Source organism: Notamacropus eugenii, chromosome 1, assembly GCF_028372415.1.
Source record: "Notamacropus eugenii isolate mMacEug1 chromosome 1, mMacEug1.pri_v2, whole genome shotgun sequence".
NCBI lineage: Eukaryota > Metazoa > Chordata > Mammalia > Diprotodontia > Macropodidae > Notamacropus > Notamacropus eugenii.
This window is the reverse complement of record NC_092872.1, coordinates 123,121,434-123,145,100: the sequence shown is the minus strand read 5'-3', so window position 1 is coordinate 123,145,100 and position 23,667 is coordinate 123,121,434. Positions and strand designations below refer to the sequence as shown.

The 23,667-nt window shown below is 36.5% G+C and overlaps 1 protein-coding gene across 1 annotated transcript in view; it reads left to right on the top strand.

Moving 5' to 3' along the window:
- LOC140507455 (uncharacterized) overlaps positions 1–23,667 on the top strand; it is an 86,764-nt gene that overhangs the window by 49,588 nt on the left and 13,509 nt on the right. The window contains exons 6-8 of the mRNA XM_072615562.1: positions 267–390; positions 5,156–5,260; positions 13,193–13,295. Of these exons, the coding sequence (XP_072471663.1) occupies positions 267–390; positions 5,156–5,260; positions 13,193–13,295 (332 nt within the window). The remainder of the gene's footprint in view (positions 1–266; positions 391–5,155; positions 5,261–13,192; positions 13,296–23,667) is intronic.

Sequence of the window (23,667 nt, the reverse complement as noted above, 5' to 3'; positions counted from 1 at the left end):
TAGTGTCTATCAGAGGAAGTTGGCTTCCAAACTCAGGTTTGGACCTGAGTACCAAAACAGATTAAAATGTGGTGTGTTTGTTGTGACTGACATAAACCATGTGAGATTATTGAGTTTTTCCTTTTACACGAGGTTTAATCAATAGGGCATGGATTGGTCTTTCTTGGATCTAGGAATGCAAGTTGCAGAAATGAATGAGGGAAGGGGAGAAGGGATAGTACAAGGAGGAAATGAGAGAAAAAAATAAAAACATTTTGTTTTTCTAGCAATGCAACTGCTTCAAATAAATTCTGTGAAGATGTAGAGTGCCCTGCCAATGGGAAGGAAGTAAATGAAGAGAACTGCTGTGTCCACCATGCCAACATTCATTCTTGTCCTCTGGCTTTCATGGTTAGTTGCAGTTAGTGGTTTGATGATTCTGTGGATGTTTTCTATTGGGTGAAGCCATTTATTGAATGACAGAATTATATAAGCTCCTGGATCGCAGGACCTTTATTTTTATTAATCTCTAGGGTTTGGTATAGAAGTGGTATAGTGGGTAGAGTGCTAGACTTAGAATCAAGAAGACCTGAATTTCAATCCTGCCTCAGACACTTACTAGCTATGTGACACTGGGCAAGTCGCTTACTCTGCCTTGGTTTTAGTGTCCTCACTTTTAAAATGGGGATAATAATAGCAACTACATCACAAGGATGGTGTGAGAAATAAATGAAATAATTTATGTGAACTGCTTTACAAACCTTGAAGTACTATATAAATTAGCTCTTATTATATATGTAACAAATTGACTAGAACATGGGAGGTTAATAAATGTTTATTTAATAAGAATAAGTGACTTTGATGGCACTTTAAGATTGACAAAGCATTTTACCTATATTATCTCATTTAATTCTCCTAATAGTCTTAAGTGATAGGTACTGCAAGTACAATCATCTCAGTTTTACAGATAGAGAAATAGAGATTTGAGAGATGAAATGACTTGCTTGTGATCATACAGTTTTTGTTCAGTTATTCCACTCTTTGTGACCCATTTGCTGTTTTCTTTGAACAGATACTAGACATTTCCTTCTCCAGATCATTTTACAGATGACGCACTGAGGACCGCAGGGTTAAGTGACTTGCCCAGAGTCACACAGCCAATAAGTGTCTGAGGCCAGATTTGAACTCAGGAAGATGAGTCTTCCTGACTCAGGCCTGATACTCTATCCATTGTGACACATAGTTGCCTGATTGAAACAATAGTATGGTTGAAACTTAGATTTCTCAACTCCAAGGTCCTTTCTCCACTATATATTGCCTTTCATTAAACATTAGAACTTCCAGTCATTACTTTGCAATACATCTGAACCTATTTCTTCCTTTGTATACTAAATCTTGTAACTAACAACATGGTTTCTAATATATAACTGGATTCATATTCTTGTAGTCAGTATAAAATAATGGAATATAAAATAATGAAAAAGTTTTTATTCGGTATTTAGTATGCATCAAACACTACATTAAAACTTTATAGCATATGCATATGATCAGAATCTTTCACAAGATTGTATCCTTTGTATCACCCAGAGTGAACCATCACAATAAAAAAAAAAGTGTGATGACTTCTGAATCACTTCTTTTCTTTTCCGATTAGATTGTAACCTTCTCATGGGTAGGGGTGTTATATTACACTTTAAAGTAATCCTCTGGAGTTAGTGTCTAATATGCACAATGCACTTGGAAAAACACTCAAATACTTAGCCGGTTGAATAGATCCCAACAATTACAAGTCTTTTTTTGTGGGGAAAGTCTTGGAAAGCATGCACTGGAACAAACCCAGGGTCCAGCGCCAGATTCACAGAAATCATTGGAAGAGAATTGTGAGGCTCTATTTAGGAACATAAGAGTAACAGCATACACACACATGTGAAATATATGTATACATATATATAATTTCATCAGACCTCTTGAGATTTCATTTGTATGGGGAAATCTAAGTAAGGAAATTACTTCATCTATCAATTCAGACTGATGATTGGTATGTAGGTATCTCTAACTTGTATGCCCAAAACAAAATTCATTATCTTTGCCCCCAAAATCTCTCTTCTTCCCCACTTTCTTATTGTCATTCTGTCAGTCAGTTAAGCTAGAAACCTAGGTATAATTCTTGATTCCTCACTCTCAACCCACATATCCATCCATTGGATAAAATCTTGCAATTTCTGCCTTCACAGGGTACTTCATATATGTTTCCTTCCCCCTCACACAGTTCAGGCCCTCATGATCTGTTGCCTGGACAATTCAGATAGCCTCCTAATTAGCCTCTTGGTCTCAAGTCTGTCCCTAATCCAATCTCTACCCCAACCAGTTGTAAAAGTGATTTGTGTCAGGTCTAACCATATCACACACTTCTCCCCTCTGGGCCTAAGTAATGTAGAAACGCTCAGAAGCATAACTCCATTGCTTTTTATCTTAGGACCAACAATTCTTTTAAAGTAGTCAAAGAAAGGCTTAGAAAGATCTTTTACTGATATGGAGAGATGATATAAGAGCATCTCATGACACACACACATATATGTACATATGCATATATATGCATGCATGTATATGTGTATCTATGTGTTGTTAAAACCTTAGTTCTACATATGAGGTGAATTTCTAGAAGTATTTAGAAATAAACTGAAAATTGAATAATGAGTTCCATGTTTTTCCTGAGAAAGCTAAATGTATATCATTTTCTGAACGTTACCTAAGCTGTTATCATCAAGCAGAACATAGCATAGACATAATCACTGAATAAATAAATGATGGACACTGAATAAATGTTAATCCTCTGTTATGATTCATTTAAATGAACCATTGAACAAATGAAATAAAATTCATCCTTAAAATGGTTCATTTACACACTAACCTGAAGTATTTTAACTAAAGTGTCTACATTTTGAACTCAACTAAGTATCAGTTATTCAAGAGTGGAAGATACTTTTAGAAAATGCAATTGAGAACTGTCCAAAAGTGAAAGCAATTCCAATTTTATGCATATTTCAAGGATTAGGAAATTTTGACTTTTATTTTTGTTTTTTTGGTTGTTTTTTAGCTACAGCACTTAGCACAGAGTAGCTCTTTACATACTTGATTGATCATGGTTCATAAGAAAACAAGAAACTATTATAAATAAATACAAATATAATAAAACATAATGCTTTATTATAAATTTTTGTTTTTATCCACAAAACCTACTTAAATTCTCAATTGATAAAGGTTTGGAAGAAGACAGGAGCCAATTGTGAACAAATGTAAGTACAAGAAAACATAGATATATTATTAATATCTGGTTTTCTAAGGGTACTTATTTTTGGTTTAGTGACCTCTGTTTCTGTTTGAGTTTGACACCACTGGAGTAAACTTACACTTTGCTTATTTATTTGATTTATTTCAGTTATATCTCTCTATTTAGAGTTAAGCCAACAAATTGTGACAAAAGACACAGTGGTGAAAATGGAGAAAGTGTCCCAGGGCCTGGGTTTGAGTCCTGGTCTGAGAATCTGTTGCCTCATATCTAAAATGAAGGCAGTTAGATCAGTTGATATCTAAAATCTCTTCCATCTCTAAAGCTATGCCTTTAATAATTACATGCTTAAATATATATGTACACATATACACACATATACATACATGTATATACACACATATCTATCTATCTATCTATATATATATCAAACTTTCCAATTTACAAAACATTTACCAATTTTAAAAGACTTTTACACACTTTACAAGACATGTTACTTGTAGCATATAAAGCTAGAATAGATTTAGAATTTAGCGCCAGGAAGAGAGATGCAAATGTTGCCCCCTCGGACAACTACTGGCTACGTGGTTCAGAGAAAATTTAATTTCTCTGGGATTCTGTTTCCTCATCTGTAAAACGAAAGAGTTAGATTTGACAGCTAAGGTTCTTTTCAGCTCTAAATCTGTGATGCTGTGAAATACTTGTTGATTGATTGAATCAATAAGATCTGGGTTTGAATCCTGCCTCGTATACTTGTTAGTTGCATGATTTTGAGTAGGTCAATTAATTTCTCTGAATCTCAATTTTTCATCTGTAAAACGTTTATGATAATAACACCCGACCTCACTGGTTTGTTGTGAGAGTCAAATGAGATGATGTATAACAAAAAATTCTTGGAAAACCTTAAAACACTATGTAAATGTCAGATATTATGATTATTTGAACACTAGGCAAAAATAAGAATAGAATAAATCAATTAATTTATTAAGCACCTGTTAAGTACTAGAAACTGTGCTGTGTGCTGCAGATACAAAGACAAAAATAACACTGTCCCTTAAAGGGGTTTATCTTCAAAAATAATGTAACAGAAATGTAGCCTGTTCTGAGACTGTTGTTTTGGTGATAACCAGTGGTGTTCTGGTAAATGCTTAATAACCAGATCTCAGAAACAATGTATGTAGGACACAATTTTAAGTTTAACGTGCATCTTTAGCATTTTATCTATCAATTTTTGAAATTCACACAATCTTTAAAAATAACAAGCCTTAATCTGTACCATTTGCCAATTTCTAAAGTGCAAATGTTCACATGGAAAATTTGTTAACTAACTGCTTCCTAAGTTAGTAGTAGATGGCTCCCCTAGGATAACCTACTCAAAAGGTGGAAACTACTATGGCTGTTCTGGGACTTCCTCCTCCTTTTTGCTAACAAAAATAATTCAAATCAAACGTTTTTCAGTAGGCAGATAGAGTATATCATTTACTCCCTCAGGATAATGATTCTACATTAGGTATCTAACACATTATAGAGAGAATGGTATATGATATTCTTTGAGAACAAAAAGCATGAGGTGTTTGGAGGAAAAAAAGACTTCTGACTGCATTAGAGGATGAAACAAAGGAGGTGAAATAACAGGGTCACTCTCAGAGCTCTTCAGAATGATTCTAGCTTTTTATATTTTCATAATGATTTTAGATTTTGTTGAAAGCTTAGTCTTTATCAGAAGATGGGGATTAAATGATTCCATTGGTGATAACATTTTCACCCTCTTTTTCACTTGCCTATCACTGTTCAATCAACTCCATCCAATCAGTTCTCATGCCTATCTCTGTAGTTAATAAACCAGCTTATCTTTTTCTTTCTTTCTTTCTTTTTTTTTTGGTGAAGGGGAAAAGTGGAATATGTGGCCCGTGGATCCCTGATGATGGACAGATATTTACTCACACGTTATCTACTGCTGGCAAAATGACACAGAAAAATTGGACAGCCAAGGTATGATCTGCCTGTGGACTCTTGAGCTTGTGTGAGCAGTGTGATGACCTCAGTAGAGATGACTCAGATTCATAGAGTGTTCCAATCATATAGAGTAGGGTGGTTGTGTGTGGCAGATATGGGATATTCTGAGAAAAAATATTTGGGAAATCTTAGAAAAACAACTGGTCAAAAAAGCTGCAAATGTAGGGTCAAGATTGTGACATATGGAAATCATTATGACTGTAAATAAGCGTATATAGTAAGCTGTGAATGTTAAAGCATTATATAAATGTGAATTATTATTCTAAAAATCCCTTGACTCAATTGAGTAAAGTGAGGATTTCTGGGAGTATCAGAGAAATGTTTGAGGACTTTGTCTTGCAACCTTCATATCAATAAGCCTCTCTTCTGACCTTTGATAAGGCTATCTCTAGTGTCAGGGGTGGACCAATAGGACCAATTCTACTGTCTCTTTCTTGAAGTACCTCTATTCTGATCTTATTAGTTATCCTTAAGAGCAATTTGAATCCGTTCAGGCCACCATCGTATATAAAATGCCTTCTTTTTGCCTTTACTTTTCCAATCTAATCTGATCCAGTCATTCAAATTCAATTAAAGAAACATTTATCAAGCACTTACTATGTGCTAGGTTCTATGCTAGGCACAGAGGTTACAAAAAGAACTTTCCCTGTCCTCAAGAAACTTACATTCTACTGAGATGAGGGGAAAGGAGGAATGAACCCAAATAAGTAAATGCAAGTATAAGTGAAGTAATACCAATTACTTTTAAGAGGCAAGATATGACTAACTACAGGATGACATGAATTTTGTTTCTCATATGACTTCAGAGGAAGCCTTTTGCTTCCTTCTTCTCTCCTTTCCCCACATTAAAAAAAAAAAAGACAACTGTGACACGGGGGAAATGTCTTAGATTTGTAGTCAGAGGACCTATGTTCAAATTCTGACTCTCCTACTTACTACCTGTGTGACCTTGGCCAAGTCACTTACCTTCTGTGGACCTCAGTTTCCTAACCTGTAAAATGTGGATGTTGGGCAAGATGTCCTGTAAGGTCCAACTTAGCATTGAAGTTTTGATCCTATGATACCTGTTATATAATACATTTTTTAAATGAAATTATCTCTTCCTTCTCCACTTCCTCATAATAAACACTCGGAATACAGGATCTTGAAAGCCTCACTTCACATTTGATAACATTTTGCTACCAAAAACGATACACTAGGAGTATCAGTATAGAGTTGATCCTCATTTTACAGACGAGAAAGAAAAGGCCCAGAAAGATTGTAACTATTCAAGATAACCCAAAGAGAGTGAATGGCATCCAGGAGTCAAACCCAAGACCTCTGACTCGAAAAGAACTTTTTTTGCCTCTCTCTTGGGGTGCCTCTCCATATATTAAACATGTTGGGAAGACGCTTCTTTTCATAGCTCCACCATGATCTTTGGTAGCATGGTGTAGTAGAAAGGTCACTGTTAGACTAAGTCTGAGATATTTGAGTTCTAGACCCAACTTTGCTGCTTACTATATGAACTTGGAAAAATACAAAGCACCATTGAATCAATTTCTTCGTCTGTCTGCCTCAGATTGGTCCTACTGATAATCTAAGGGAATTCCTGGGAAGATACTTTGTAAAAGTGAAATGATTGCTATTGTTGCTTCTCCATTTATTACTGTATTTTATATCCTTAAGGTTTACATCATTCTCCTCATCATTTCCTCACTCACCTAGGTCACTACACACAAAGTGCAAAGACACAGGTTCTGAACAACCAAAGAAAACCTCAGTCAACTTTGCCATACCATACCTGACAAAGGGCTGTTAAGAAACTGAGTGTTTTTTTTTAATCTAGTGAGTTCTGTCCTTAAGCTGTAATTGTTGCTTGTTTCTTAGATTTTTAAGTTATTTTGTTATACCAAATGCACAATATGTATTTAAATTAACTAGAGTTATTTAAATTATATTTTTTAAGTTGTTTTCTCCTTAAGTTATATGATTTTAAGAAGTTTGCTGAAATCTTGAATTTGATTTGCATCTTATGGCCAAAATACATTTCAATGAAATACACCCTTAATTTGACATTGAAGACCAACAGGGCAAAATTAAATAGATAAGAAGAGGGAAATATAAAGATAGAAAGATAAAATTTGCTTTTCAAGCAATTATAAAAATGTTTTTCTAATGTTTCTTAAAGAAACATTTGTTGGGGACTGTGCCAAGATGGCAGAGTGAAAGCAGAGATTCACAAATTCCTTCAGATGCCTCTAAAAAACTGAATCTGAACAAACTTTAGAGTGGCGGAATCCACTATGAGGCAGAGTGTGAAAGATTTCCAGTCAAGGAAAAATTCAGCTCCGAAGGCTGACAGGAAGGATCTGTTATACATACTTGAATGGTGGAATACAGAGTATGTAGGCTACACCAACGCAGACTTAGCCATAGCAGAGCAGGAACTCCCCGGGTGGACCAAATCACCAGAGGCAGTGCCAATTCACAAACCTCTCAGCACAGGATGGAAGTCTGGAGGAATTGGGTGAGAGAGAAGCACAAGGCCCAGAGCAGTGGCAGAAGCTACTCCTGGGGCTATCAGCCCACAGACTAAATGTTTGAAAGTCTAGAGATTCTGAGCCCCACAGAGTGGAGTCAGTAAGTGCCAACACCAGGACCCCTGGTGTGCCTTATCACAGGGCAATCAGGCAGACACCAGTGCAGGTGGGAGTCCATCAGTCACTGAGCCTGCCAGTGGTCTAGCACAGACCTAAGGGAAGAGAAGGTTTACTGAAGCCAGACCAAACCTCGTTGCTAGCTTCAGTATAACCCCAGGGAAAGTCAGAAAGATTTCACTTGGCCCCAAGGCTCACACCAGCCAGTGCAGCACCAAGTAAACTGCAGCATTAGATAGCTTTCACCTGACAGAATGAGAGATGACAGCACATAAAGCCAGTAACCAAGCCTCTAGCTCCCATCACAAGAAACATGGAACAGAGCCCCTGTGCCCCAGAAGCAGAGAACCACTTTAAAAGCCAGGAAAAAGGAAATCACCATGATGAAGAAGCAAATTAGAGAAGCAAAGACCATAAAATGTTATTATGGGTACAGGGAACATCAAAGTACGAATTCAGAAAAGGACAGCCTTGACACTATATCCACATGTGAAACTTCAAACTGGTCTCAAGCACAGAAAGCATTCTTGAAAGAACTAAAGAAAGATTTTAAAAGCCAAATTAGAAAGGTAGAATAAAAATTGACCAATGATTTTAAAAATACAATTAACAAAATGAAAAAAGAATTCACTGAAGTGAACAGCTCCTTAAAAAGTAAAATTGGCCAAATTGATAAGGAGGCACGAAACTTAATTGGAGAAAATAACTCCTTCACAGGAAAAATTAGACAAATGGAAAAGGAGGTATAAAAGCTATCTGAAGAAAACAATTGGTAAAACATTAGAATTGGGCAAGTAGAAGCTAATAATACTATGAGGCACCAAATTCAGTCAAACAGAACCTAAAGAATGAAAAACATGAAGAAAAAGTAAAATATTTCTTTGGAAAAACAACTGACCTCGAAAATAGATCCAGGAAAGATAATCTAAGAATTATTGGTCTCCAGGAAAGCAATGATGGAAAAAACAGTCTCGATAGTACCTTCCAAGAAATCATCAAGGAAAACTGCCTTGAGGTCAAAGAGAAAATAATGCAAGCAGACAGAAAGGAATAATTGAAATATCGAGGAACTACAGTCAGTATCCCATGGGATCATGTGCAAATTAATTACAATTACAATAAATCAATTACACAGCAAAACTGAGCATAATCTTTCAGGCAAAGAGATGAACATTCAGTGAAATAAGGAATTTCCAGACCTTCCTGATGAAACGGCCAGAGCTCATTGGAAAATTAGATCTTTAGATACAAGAATCAAGAGAGGTATAAAAAGGTAAACAGAAAAAAAGAAAAAAGCCTTGTTATTCAATAAGGGCAAACTTTTTAAATCCCTACATGAGAGAATGGTACTTGTTAATCTTGAGAACTGTATATTTATTATGATATTTAAAAGGGATATACAAAGATATAGGGTAGAGTTACAAATTAACTGATGCAATGATAAAAAATCTAATTAAGGGGTGTGAAGGGATTGTAATGGGAGAAGAGGAAAGAAGTATGCAGAAATATTATAGTGGAGGAAAAGAAGGGAGAGAGATGAGCATTGTTTAAGTTTTACTCTCATAGGATTTGTTTCAAGGAGGAAACAATATACTCAGTTAAGTACAGAAATCTAACTTGTCCTACAGGCAGTAGGAGGGAAAAGGGGAAAGAAAAAGGAGGAGGACTGACAGAATAGAGGTAAAATGAAGGGAGGTGTTGGTCAAAAGTAGATCTCTTTTGAGGAGGGGAAGAGAGAAGGGAGAAATAAAAGAAGAAATGGATGGGGGATAGAATGGAGAGAAAGATATAGATAGTAATCATAACTGTGAATGTGAGTGGTATGAATGGGATGAATTTTTTCATAAAACAGAGATGGAAAGCACAATAGATTAAAAACTATAATACTACAATATGTTGTATATATGTATGTATATATACACGTGTGTGTGTGTGTGTGTGTGTGTGTGTGTGTAATCCCTCAAACTACTTAAATATCAGGACAGTTTTCCTTGATAATTTCATGAAAGATGGCTCTTTTTTTGATCATGGCTTTCAGGTAGTCCCATAATTTTTAAATTGTCTCTTCTCGATCTATTTTCCAGGTCAGTTGTTTTTCCAATGAGATATTTCACATTATCTTCCATTTTTTTCATTCTTTTGGTTTTGTTTTTTAATTTCTTGGTATCTCATTAAGTCATTACCTTCCATCTGTCCCATTCTAATTTTTAAAGAACTATTTTCTTCAGTGAGCTTTCGAACCTCCTTTTCCATTTGGCTAATTCTGATTTTTAAAGCATTTTTCTCCTCAGTGGCTTTTTAGACCTATTTTGCCAATTAAGTTAATCTATTTTTAAAGGTGTTATTTTCTTCAGCGTTTTTTTTTTGTCTCCTTTAGCAAGCTGTTGACTCGCTTTTCATGATTTTCTTGCATAGCTCTCATTTCTCTTCCCAATTTTTCCTCCACCTCTCTTACTTGGTTTTCAAAATCGTTTTTGAACTGTTCCATGGACTGAGTCCATTGCATAATTATTTTGGATTTTGGGTAAGCAGAAGCCTTGACTTCCCCTGATGGTAAGCATTGTTCTTCCTCACCTGAAAAGATGGGAGAAAACACCTATTCACCATGAAAGTAACCTTCTGTAGTCTTATTTCTTCCTTTTTTGGGCATTTTTCCAACCAGTTCCTTGACGTTTGGGTCCTTTGTCAAGAGTAGGGTATACTGTGGGGTGGTGTAAGTTCTCAGTTTCTCCAAGGTGGCACAATCAAGGGAGAGGTGTTTAGTCCCTGGCCGGGTTCATGGCTGAGATTAAGATCAGTTGCTCAATTCCCCCAGGGGCTTTATCCAACAATAGACACTGTTGCTGCCTGCCAGTCATGGCTGGCAGTTGCAGCCTCTGCCACCACCTCTGCCACCTCCTCTTCTGCAGCCTGGGGCCAGAGCTAGGGGATGACGCTGCTCCCTTTTCAAAAAGGTGAAAAAGCCCTCTCACTGACCTTTGAATTGTCTTTGTCACCTGTGAGTTGAGTGTTATGAGAATCACTGCTGATGCTGAGGATTCCTGCCCCCCCCCCCAGGGCCTGCTCCAATCCTGCTCCTCCTACTTCCACACGACCCAGGTTGTGCTGTGCTCTGCTCCATGTCTGGTGGGACAGACCTTTCCCATCAGCCTTGCAGGTAACCCTGGGCTGGACATATCCTGCACTCCGTTGTTTTGTGGCTTCTGCTGCTCTAGAATTTGGTGAGAGTTGCTCTTTATAGGTATTTTAGGGAGGGGAAGAGTTAGTGTATGTGTGTCTTTCTACTTGGTCATCTTGGCTCCGCCCCTGAAAATTGTTTTTGTGTACAACTGGGAAATAAGAAATACGGGTAATGAGATATAGAAAGCTGTCTTGCCCTACAAGAAAAGAGAGAAAATAGGGATAAGGGAAGGGAGGGGTGTGATAGAAGAGAGGGCACGTTGAGGGAAGAGGTAATCAGAATGCAAGGCATTATGGGATGGGTGGAGGTGAGAGAGAGGGAAAAAATTTGGAATTCAAAATTTTGTGGAAATGAGTGCTGAAAACTAAAAATAAATAAATAAACTTTAAAAAAGAAAAAAGCAATGAAAAAGATAAACCTTTAGTTAACATACAACAAGAAAGAAAAAACCAATACTAGTATCAAAAAAGAAAAAGGTGAATTCATCTCCAGTGAAGAGGAAATTAAAACAATAATTAGAAATTATTTTGCCCAACTGTAGGCCAATAAATTTGATTATCTTAGTAAAATGGATGAATATTTTAAAATATATATATATATATATATATATATATATATATATATATATATATATATATATATATATATATATATATATATATACATATATAAATTTCCAAGATTAACAGAAGAGGAAGTAAAATACTTAAAAGCTGTATCTCAGAAAAAATTAATTGAACAAGTCATTGATGAACTCCCTAGGAAAAAATCTTCAGGGCAAGATGTATTTACAAGAGAATTCTATCAAACTTTTAAGGAGCAGTTAATAGACTATTTGTGAAATTTGGTGAACAAGGAATCCTACAAAATTCTTTTTATGATACAAATATGGTGCTGATGCTCAAACCAGGAAAAGCCAAAACAGAGAAAGAAAAATATACAGCAATTTCCCTAATGAATATAGATGGAAAAATTTTAAGTAAGATATTTGCCAAAAAGATTACAGCAACCTATTATGAGAATAACACACTTTGATCAGGTAGGATTTATGCCATGAATGGAGAGGTGGTTCAATATTAGGAAAACTATCAGCATAATTGATCATATCCACAACAAGCAGAAAAAAACTTTGGACAAAGTTCAATACCCATTTTTATTGAAAACAATGGAGAGCATAGTAATAAAAGGAGTCTTCTTTAAAATGATACTCTGTATTGATTCTACTTTGCATGCGCTGAGTATGAGACATCTCTAGGATTTAATATTTGAAATGTACAGTAAGTGATTAGATATGCCTGATAGAGCTTAGGAAAGAGACTAAGACTAGATTTGTAGATTTAGAAATCATAGACATGGCAGGGTCATCTATGGAAGCTCCAGAAGTGACCAAGTGAGAAACTGTGGAAAGAGAAGAAAAGGTGACCCAAGAGACTTTTGGAGGTATACCCAGAGTAAGCGGGCATAATGTGGATGATGATCTATCAATGAGGAGTGAGGAGTAGTCACACTTGCAGGAAGATAACCAGAAGACATCATTACAAAAGTACAGAGAGGAGAGAGTGTTCAAGGGTGAATAATAGTGTTAAATGCTTCACAGTGGTTGTAAAGGATGAGGTTTGGGAAAATGTCATCAAATCTGCCAATTAAGAGGTTATTGGTAACTTTGAAAAGAGTTCTTTCCATTGAGTTATGAACTAAGAAACCAAGAATTTGGCGAGACATAAGATAATATTTTTAGGTAATGGTAAGAGTTAGTGGGGGTTTTCTAGAACAGAGGAGACATAGGAATATTTATAGATAGTAAGCAATAAACCAGTGGATGAGGAGAACTCAGCTAAATAAAGCTTCAGATTGAAGAATTAAATTCAATTAGTATCATATTCAATAGCCATAGGATGTCCTTAATGTTTTGTATATTTTGTTCATTTCAATGGGAGGCAGAGTTAGATGCTACTGACCAAGTGCCTAGGAAGGAGATATGGATCCTTATTATCCTTTGGAAGCAGCAGCCTATGAGAAAAGGGAAATGAATGAATTAACCACATTGGAGTCATGCAGTTTACAATGGTTTGTCTTTGTCTTTTCTAGGTTGTATTAGTCCATGTGGGTGTGACTTCTCTTATCGCCCATATCAAAGTTGGAAAGATGCAGGTGGCTTTGGAAGCCCAAACCATAGTACTGACTGCAATAGGTAAAAAACTATATTAGTTTCCCCCAAAGAGAGTGTCTGTGGAGTTTATCCTGGGGTGTGTCAAAGATCATTAGTCACAATGGGCCACTTCCTATGAATTTTTCTGAAGGCAACTGTTTCAGAGATTTCCTATTTAAGTTTCTGTGGAGGTTCTTTGTAATAGCAAAGTAATAGGAGTCATGTGACCTGGATAATAATAACAGCTGATATTTACATAGTCTTTCAGAGTTGACAAAGTTCTTGACTATCTTTTTTGTCTTACAATAGTGCAAGGAGGTAGGCACAGCCTACCTTTTTATTTATAAGTACACAGATATACATATATATGTGTGTGCATATGTATTATATATGTATATATATTATTTATACCCCCATTTTATAGGCAAGAAACTGAGATTCTAAGAAATGAAATGATTAGATTTTGATGACAAAACTAACAAGCATCAATGGCAGGATTTGAACCCAGGTTTCCATTGCTATTGATTCCAAGTCTCTCTCCCAAATCTCCTTCTTTTCTTCTTCCACTCTCTATGTAAAACTATGTGGTTAGGCTAGTTGATGCCTAAGATTCCTTTCAGTTCTATACTTCATAGGTTTTTTTGTTTGTTTGTTTGTTTAGGTGTCTCCTACAAGTATTGCATATACTGTCAGTAGCTGATGTTCCATTGTTTTCAATGAATCACTTCTGTTTTTTTTTTTCTTTTAAAAGATCATGAGAGATCACTGAGGAAGGGGAGAAGGATAATTTTATAAATGGATAAAAACAAAAGACATCGTTAGAAATAGGATGAATAAAAAAGTCTTTCCCCTGCAGTGAAGATTTTCTCTTTTTAAATTTATTTTTAACATTCATTTAAAAAAAAAAAACTGAGTTCCAAATTGTCTCCCTTCAAGTAATCCCTCTCTCACCTATTGAAGAGCCAAGCAGTATAATGTCAATTATACATGTGAAGTCATGCAAAACATATTTCCCTTTTAGCCATGCTGCAAAAACAAGCAAGAAAAATAAAGTGAAAAAGTGTGTTAATCTGCACTCAGAGTTCATCTTTTCTGTCTCTGGAAGTGGATAGCTTTTTTCACCATGAGTACTTTGGAATTGTCTTAGGTTATTGAGCGGGATTTAGTGGGGGCCATTCACCCCGAGACAACAGGTCTTATCTGACCAGCAGGTCCTGTCGACCCTGAAGGAGCTTGCTGTGAGTAATGGATGAGGCGGGAGGCAAAGATGTGAGGCAACTCCATTTATTCAAACTAGCTCAGGCACTTATATAGTATCATGTACGTTTTAGTTACATAAGCAGCACAAGCAAGATTAAACTAGTTTAAGCAAGTTTTGCTACTGCTTTCCAGCCACGTCTCAGGAAGTATCTGGTGGTGAACAGGGGCGGAACCCTTCCTCCCAGCGCCATCTTGTTCATGCTTTACCAATCTCCCCTCAGATTACCCGAGCCATGATTGGTGTATGCTGTCCAAGAGAGCTGAGGGTTGGCAATTCCCTTACAATTTCGTCTTTTTGTTTTGATACATCCGATCTTTAAGGATAAGAATGCTTTGTGCTAGGGTTGGAAGTTCAATTCCGTGTGGACGGTCTCAGGCGGGTAAAAGTGGGACTTCTAAATCTTAGAGTCTTACGAGGCCCTCCATGAACAGCGGGGATTCGAGAAGGTCAGACTGAGCTAGCTCGGCTAGCTCGGGTATTTCCGCCTCTCCCCGGGAGATACGTGATGGGTGGAGTCTCCCTGCCCTCGAGGTCGTCCCGGATTGGGCACACCTGTTGTCTCCTAACAGGCTCGATATTGATATGTAAACTACGGGCAAAGGGCTTAAGTAGGTTCAGGAAAGCCTGAAAAAGCCTCTTGGGCGAGGGGCCACATGTGAGCTTACTAGGCTCCTCACTTTCCTCTCTCTTTCTCCCCCCTCCCCCTCTCTCCCCACTTACACTTTTATTCCTAATCCCTTATTGTAAGATCTTTGCCTCCTTGGGAGATTTTCCCTCTTCCTCCTAAGGAAGAACCCCCTGCACTTGTAACCGAGACCCTGTAATAAAGCTCAACCCTTGTTCGACTCTGGAACGTCCTTTCTCTCATATGAGCACCCGGTTTGGCCAACCGAAGACCTCGGGAGCTGAGGTAAGAAGACTCGGGTAGCCCACAGGCCTCTAGGCTTGGCAGCTTTGCTTACTGGAAAGTAGAGCATTATTTAAACTTTGCAATGCAAATTTGATACACATGGGTGCAATGATGCATCTTAAAAACAATACTATGAAGCCTATAATAAGCAGCATACACCAATTTTTGACAGATTCCCATGAATTTTTGATGCTGTTTTTTCAGGTACAAAATCAGTATCTGCTTCTTCATCAATATCCTGTGGTAGTTTTGTCAATTGTTGAATTTCCAATGTAATATTGTCGGCAACTAACCCATGTAACTCTGTCCTAATTTATTCCCATTGCATTTGAGATTCATTGTATTTTTTCTTTGTTAGACAAAATGTATTATACCTATAATCACATTGTAGCTGCAGTTATAAGCACTCCAACAATATCATGAAAAATACTTGGAACTGATAAATGTTTAAAAATTCAATAATATTTTGAGCAGTTTTATCTGGGTTAAGATCCTGATCAGCAGCTTTATAAAGGTGTCGGGAAATATCGTGCAAGGCATTGATATCCAGAGTAACATTGCGATTATCGATCACTCCATTCAAATGATTACGAATCCGTTCTCAATTGTAATGGCTCTCATTGTACAAGGCGTTGGTAACACATGCATGAGAATAACAATAATCACACACCAATCTCTGTCTAAATTCCACAATATCCAATTCATCTCCAACTGCCACATCTCGGAGTTCTTTTATCATAGTATAAAATTCCTGATCAATTTGTCTTTGTTCTTAGAATCCCATGGACACACTCCTTGCTAATTCATTCAAGAAATTTGCTTGTTTAATTTCATTTTGAGCATTAGAAACTGACACAGCAATTTATATAGAAGGAGTAATTAATGTAATAAGTAAAGTAGTACCTAAAATCACACAACTGAAACATCTTTTTACTCTCTGAACTGATATAGCATTAATCTGCTCCTCTATATCATAAAATACATGATCTGCATGAGATTGATACCACCCTTTTGTTATGACCTTTTCCTATTCATCCAAATGTTGAATGCCAGGTTATGTATAGTATTGATGATTAAGGACAGCAAGGCAGGAGCACAGATACAAATACAAAATACTCTTGCAAGGCCTATGACCAACAGTCCAAGGTCTTGTAAAAGGTCACTTAAAAACCCAAATGCTCTATTTATCACAGCTGCAATCTGTTGTGCAGCCTTGGGTGGATCCAAGTCGCTATGACTTCTGGCATCATCAATAATCTGAACAATTTGTTCCAAATCATCCATATCCATAGTTATATTATTAACATTCCATAATCCTCTTAAGTGATTGGCAATTTTGGTAAAATTATAACAGGTATCATTATAATTCACATTTAACAAACAACAATAGGTAAACCTATAATCACATTATAAGGTGAGTATCTCAACTTGTTCATTAATTTCTATTACACACCGTCGCAATTCATCAATGGCTTGATAAAAATCCTTATTAATTTTTCTTGTACTTGAAATGCCCTTGAAATTTTTCTGGACAATTGATCTAAATATTTGGCTTGTTTATCTTCTGTTTGTACACTCATAATACCTTCTGTTGAAGCTACACTACTAGCAATAATGGCTACTGAAGCAATAATTCCAAAAATAATACAGGAAATACACCTTTTGGCTTCCTAATTTTTCATTTATGCAAGCATTCACAGAGCAATTCAAACAAGTGACATTGAAAGTGTTGTCCCCTGGTGCTGTCACAGTCCCGTTTTTGTAAGCCTTAACCAAATTTAGGGAATTCAGTAAAAAGAGGAGCCCAATGAGAGTCTGTTTGGTATCTCCTTTAGCCTTTCCTCTTCTTCTGTGCTCCCAGTGGGTCTTTTTGTGCAGGCGCAGCTTCTGTATCCCCTTGGACAGGCCTCGTATCTCTTTCTCGGACCCACACGACTCCAACATCTTTGGAGACAGAAAGAAATCCTCTCCCTCCAGTTACCGCCCTATCAGGCCTTCTCCATACCTCATTGACATCCTTCCACAGCACCTGTTGTTGCTGGGGTGCAATCTGCTTTTTACTAATAACTCTGATATCATTACGGCCGAAAAATGACAAGAATGTTTATGAAGGAGTAAGGTTGTCATAATCTAAGGTTAAGTTCTTCATTGTATATACGGCCTGTGCCAATTGTTCCCGATGGGACCTACCCAGCATTCCCCTTTTTTGTTTTTCAAGGAGCAATTTGAGAGTTTTATTCTTCCCTTATACTATTGCCTGACCCATAGGGTTATATGGTATTCCTGAAATATGAATGATTTACAAAGAGAAATGCAGTATTAGAACTGGGGCCCAAGTACATGCACTCAAGCACCCCACTCTGTCCCCCTATAAACAGATGGGACCCAACATATTTTAGGATAAAGGATGAAGGTCTCGACTTCTGAAATTGCTTCCTACTGAGATTGGACGTAGAGCTGACCCTGCCTCACAGGGTCCCAACATTGTAGGGGTTGTGTCTTTAATCAATATGAGGAACCTGATGATTCAGAGGGTGATAGGTGATGGTCTTGGACAGAGAAAACTAGAAGACACAAATCTGGCACAGAGATTAAACAAACAAGAACCAAAAAGGAGTAAGAATAAAATAACTAGAAGCGAAGTGGGTGTGAGAGTACTGTCAGACATCCTTACACTCTCTTGACATACTTAGTAACTATCTAGGATAGGAGGGGCTTGGATGATTCACATTTGTCTCCAACCTCCTTATCTGCTTTCTATATGTATTCATCAAGCTTTTATTTAGCTTTGCAAATCTCTAGAACTGATCATTTAGACTGCTTCATATTCCTTTATATTTCTACCATAGACAAGATAATGCATGAGTTATTACTGTTAACTAGCATAGCTTTATTGTCTTAAACAAAAGAGATTTCTAAGTTGAATCTCACAACTGAATAGATGATCATCGTTGTTTCATTGGCTTGTTTATCTTTTTCTGATTATATTCACTCTGGAAGAAAAAACTTTAGAAATTAAGTTGTTAAGAAGTTCACACATTAATTTTTGCTTTTGCTTATTAAAACAAGATCTTTGCTGATTTATAGATCATTATATATTAAGTAACAATACATTATCTTGAAAATGAAAATTTTAATAGACTTTAGCCTTATTTTGAAAAATATTTCTTCTAAAAATATTCCTTGTTCTTTTTTAAAACAGTTGAAATTTTATCTTAATGTTAAGAGAGTTACAAAACTTTTTTTAAAAAAGATTAGGTGAAAGCTTTTAAAATGATAGTTGTCCTTTCACTTTGAAGCAAAAATAAACCTTTTAAAATTAAAATTTATTAAAACTTAGTTATTATAAAAATGTCCTAAGGAATATGAATTCCCAAAGTATTATAACAAACCAAATTCTTAGGTATTCCAGAATTCCTAGATATCACAAAATGCTTTAATAAAAATGCATAATAGAATCTCACATTAGTAACAGTAAGAGACTGATTACAAAAAAAACTGCTTTAAATAATAGGAACATCTTAAGATGAGTCTTAAGTCATTTACATAAATTTCTGAACATGTTCCAATTTCAGATAAAAATAATATTAAGTTTTTCAGTAAGATTACACAAAAGGGCTCACATGTTATACTGACTACTTGTAATTGATCATAGAAGTTTGTTATAGAAGGAAAAAATAGGGACATGTGATATTGCAAATATGATAGGATAAAACATCTTTGACTGTGCTTGAATTCAGATAGGAGTGAAATTTTCCAATCATGCAGTATCTGTATTACGGCCAGACTCAGGAATAGTCAGGTGGGAAACATTCCTTTACAAAAGGACACAATGGGGAAACTGACCAGGAGGATCCCATCCTAGATTGAGTCTAGAATTGTCCCCTCGGTGTTTCCTCTCCAGATACAAATTTCACCTGGTAGCAGTACAGGATGCAAGATCACAGTCCCTCTGAGTAACTTATGGCATATTCTTTCAGATACTGATTTAATGCAGACAACTATACCCAACTTCAAACTTAAACAAAAACATTTATGGCCCCAAATGCTTTTACCTTAAACAGCAAATTTCACTAATCACAACTTAAAGCCAAATACAGTTATTTGTATTCCCATGGAGTTGCAATAAAAAATGAAAATTAACAGGACTCCCATACATATGAGATTTCATTTAAGATCCTTCCTTCTCAAATTTAAAACTTGTTCTGATATAAAAGTCAATTATTAAACATCTTTTCTATCTATTACAACTTTTGAGCAAGTCACATTCATTGGTTATGAATTATATAACCCAAACAAATTTCTTACTTGGGACTGATGACCTTGTCCACATGAAAGAGGCCTTGGCAGTTTTACAAAATAAAAGGAATTGGCAAGAATTCTATTCCTGCCAACCCTAAAACATACAGGAGAACTGTTCCAAATAAGCAGAACCAGTCTAAATAAAAATTTTACTCCATTCTTTTCTTTCTATACACAGCAATCAATTAACAATTTTAAGTTTAGCATTAAAACAGCAACTTCAAAAACTTAATTAACAATCTTACAACTTTTATAAATGATAAAAAAATTATTTTGGCTGTAATTTCTTTAACAGGTAAAGGTGAAAATACCTGGTTTTCTAAATGGCAATTACAAGACATTATAAGATAAGGTTAGTAGGACTCATAAAATTTTTAAGTAACATAAATGGCTACACACAATTTTTCCAACATCTTTTAGTTTCAACAAGATTCAGATTACAAATTGCTTTCTCTAACACCATTTCTGGGTTACAGAGTAAAATAAAAATCACAATAGTTCTAATTTTTACTCAAGAAAATTTCACATCTATGTCTATTCCTTAAAAATGTGTTTGAAAGAAAAGGTTGTAAAACTGCAAGTAAAAATGAGGGAGACTCTGGAATAAAGTCCAGTGGTGCCTAGTCCCCTCCTTTCCACTTGGGAGTTCACAGTTTTATCTCTGAGGTGTCTTTTTTTCTTTTTTAGATTTATGCATATTCTCAATTTGCCTTAGTGCCAAATAATACAATAAATTCTGACCTGTCTTAAACACCCAATTAGGAGTGACATGTTTCACTTAAAATATGACCAGAATAACTAACTTTTAGTTGCATCCCATACACAAAAACCTTTCTCTTTTAGGTGAGGCATGAGATAATTAAAATGCTATTCAATCTGCCTTTCTAATAGGAGGGGGGAAATTTCCCTAATTTCTTCTTGTCTTTCTCTCTACCTTCACAACCTGGCCAGAGTTAGAAGGTAGAAAGAGAGAGAGAATTTTACCAACGAGTTAACAATAAATTCCAAAACTTTTATGCTTTCCTTAAACTTCATACCCATGTTGTACTCCTAGTGGGCTTTGATTAAAGCCTCTTTAAAACTTCACATATTATTTCCTTGTATTTCTTATGTAAAACCTCATTTAGCACTCATATAAACTAAATAATATAAGAGTAGTTTCTCTCTTTCTCTCTCTCATTCTCCTCCCTGATGCTGCAGCCATCAGAGAGAAGGGATGAGGGGGAGGAAAAGAGATAACATTCCGAATTCCAGCTACAACGGAGCTGGTCGTAATAACTCACAAACACACGCAAACAAAACATGTAAAGACTGAACACATATACAGTCAATAAAAAAAAATTCAAAAACTGAGAAAAGATTGTCAGAAATCCTCTGCACAAATTAGACCTATGGCTTGATTTCCTTTACTTAGTTCCAAACATACTTTGTGAAATTCAAATTTCCACAGCAAGTAATCTCCTTCAAAAGTAATTTTAAACTTGTTGCCTCCATATTTTCAGCATGAGAGTCTATAATGTCCTCCTTAATGACACATTCTTTCTAAACTCTAATTGCTTCAATTTTTTGCTTATGTTTAGAAGCTCAGTCTCCAAATTATTAATTTTTTCTTTTTCTTTCCACTCGGATAGCTCCTTCTGCAAATCAGGATACATTCTTACTGGGCTATGCTCTCTTGAGCTCTCTGAAGAGCTTGAAGGAGTGGTCTGTGTCGAGGTGCAAAATTGTCTAACTTGTTTATCACAACCTCCCTATTCTGCTTGAAAAGAACATTTTACAATGTTACATGGATAAAAAGCATGTGCTGATACAACTCTAGGGCTTTCCTGGTCATAAGCAGTTAACTGTTCTCCCACTATCTGCCAAGTATGTGTACATAAGGGGGGCATCGCTCCTCCACCCAGGGACTGTTCTAAGTCTTGTACTTGTTCTAAGAATTTTCTAATCACTTTTAACTACACTGTAACACCCCGGCTCTTAGCTTTCTTGCATATAAGGCTTATTTAAACTTTTTTATCTAGCTTTTCTGCTGATGTTGTTAGCCCCATGATGCTAACAAACCTAGCTCCCTACATATATATATATATATATATATATATATATATATATATATATATATATATATATATATATATATATATATATATATATATATATATATATATGTAGGTTACTCACAGTCTGAAATTCTCTTTTATTCCTCTCTCTCTCTCAGATGGCTGAAGCGTTGTGTCGTCCCACGCTTGTCGTGAGGCACCATCAGAGGAATGCGGACTATGTCTTTTCTCGAGCTACAAGGTCATGCTTTTGGCCTGCACTGTCGCTCCATTGTTATCTTGAGACCCTCAAGTCTTCTGTCTCTCAAGTCTTTGATAACCTATGACCATCACCAAACACTTTCCACCGCCGCTGGTCGCTGGGAATTATTATATGCTGCCTCACGTTTGGGCACCACTTGAACGGGATTTATTGGGGGCTGTTCACCCTGAGCTTACAGGTCTTATCTGACCAGCAGGGCCTGTCGACCCTGAAGGAGCTTGCTGTGAGTAATGGATGAGGCGGGAGGCAAAGATGTGAGGCAACTCCATTTATTCAAACTAGCTCAGGCACTTATATAGTATCATGTACATCTTAGTTACATAAGCAGCACAAGCAAAATTAAACTAGTTTAAGCAAGTTTTGCTACTGCTTTCCAGCCACGTCTCAGGAAGTATCTGGTGGTGAACAGGGGCGGAACCCTTCCTCCCAGCGCCATCTTGTTCATGCTTTACCAATCTCCCCTCAGATTATCTGAGCCGTGATTGGTGTACGCTGTCCAAGAGAGCTGAGGATTGGCAATTCCCTTACAGGTTATTGTATTGATAAGAGTGGTTTTTCACAGTTGTTTAATATTACAGTATTTCTCTATGTATCATGTTCTTATGGTCACTTCAATTGGCTTAAGTTCATGTGTCTTCTCTTTTCTGAAACCATCCCCTTCATTGTTTTGTATAGCACAATTTTCAATTCTTTGCTGTTACAAAAAGAGCTGCTATAATATTTTAGTACATATATGTCTTGTTATCTTTTCTTTAATCTCTTTGGGATACAGAACTAGTAGTGGTATTTCTGGGTCAAAGGAGTGGCCTCTTTAATAGGTTCTTTTTCTCAGTGCTTGTTGATACATGTTCATAAGCCGTCTTTCTCAATATTCTGTAGTATTAGGGAGAAGTTACTAGAGTGTTTCTGTACCATTAAATGTGTATTCAACTGGGGGGGGGGCAGAGCCAAGATAGTGGAGTAGAAGCAGACACCTACTACAGCTCTCCTGCCAAACCCCTAAATAAACCTGTAAACATGACTCTAAACAAATTCTAGAGCAGCAGAAACCACAAAATGAAACGTTGAAGTAAATTTGCAGCCCAAGACAATCTGGAAGGTTGATGGAAAGGATTTATCACACCAGATTTGGAGCAAAGAAAAGTTGGGCCACACAGGCATAATGAGCAGGAGTAGACCTTGGAGAATTGAATGGCTGCTGAGGATTCCTGACTTCTCAACCCACAAATGCTAAAGACAGCTTCAAAGGTCAGTGGGAAGTGTCTCTCACCTGGCTGAAAGAGGTGTTCCAGCCTTAGCCCCAGCCCCAGTCCCAACCCAGCCTCAGTTCCAACCACAGGGCAGCTGCAGCCACTGTTGAAACGGAGGCTGCTTCTGTAGCCCTCCCCTTAACAAACCTGAAAAATCAAGAAATTGGCTGGGAAAATGAGCAAAGAGGGGGAAAAGAAATAGACAATAGATTCTTGATTTCTCGGTGAAGAGGTATTTTTTACGCAATTGGTGATGAGGAAGATCAAAACATACAGCCAGAAGAAGATAACAAAGCCAAAGCTTAGGGCATCCAATGCCTCTAAGAAAAATATGAATTGGTCTCAGGCCCTGGAAGAGCTCAAAAAGGATTT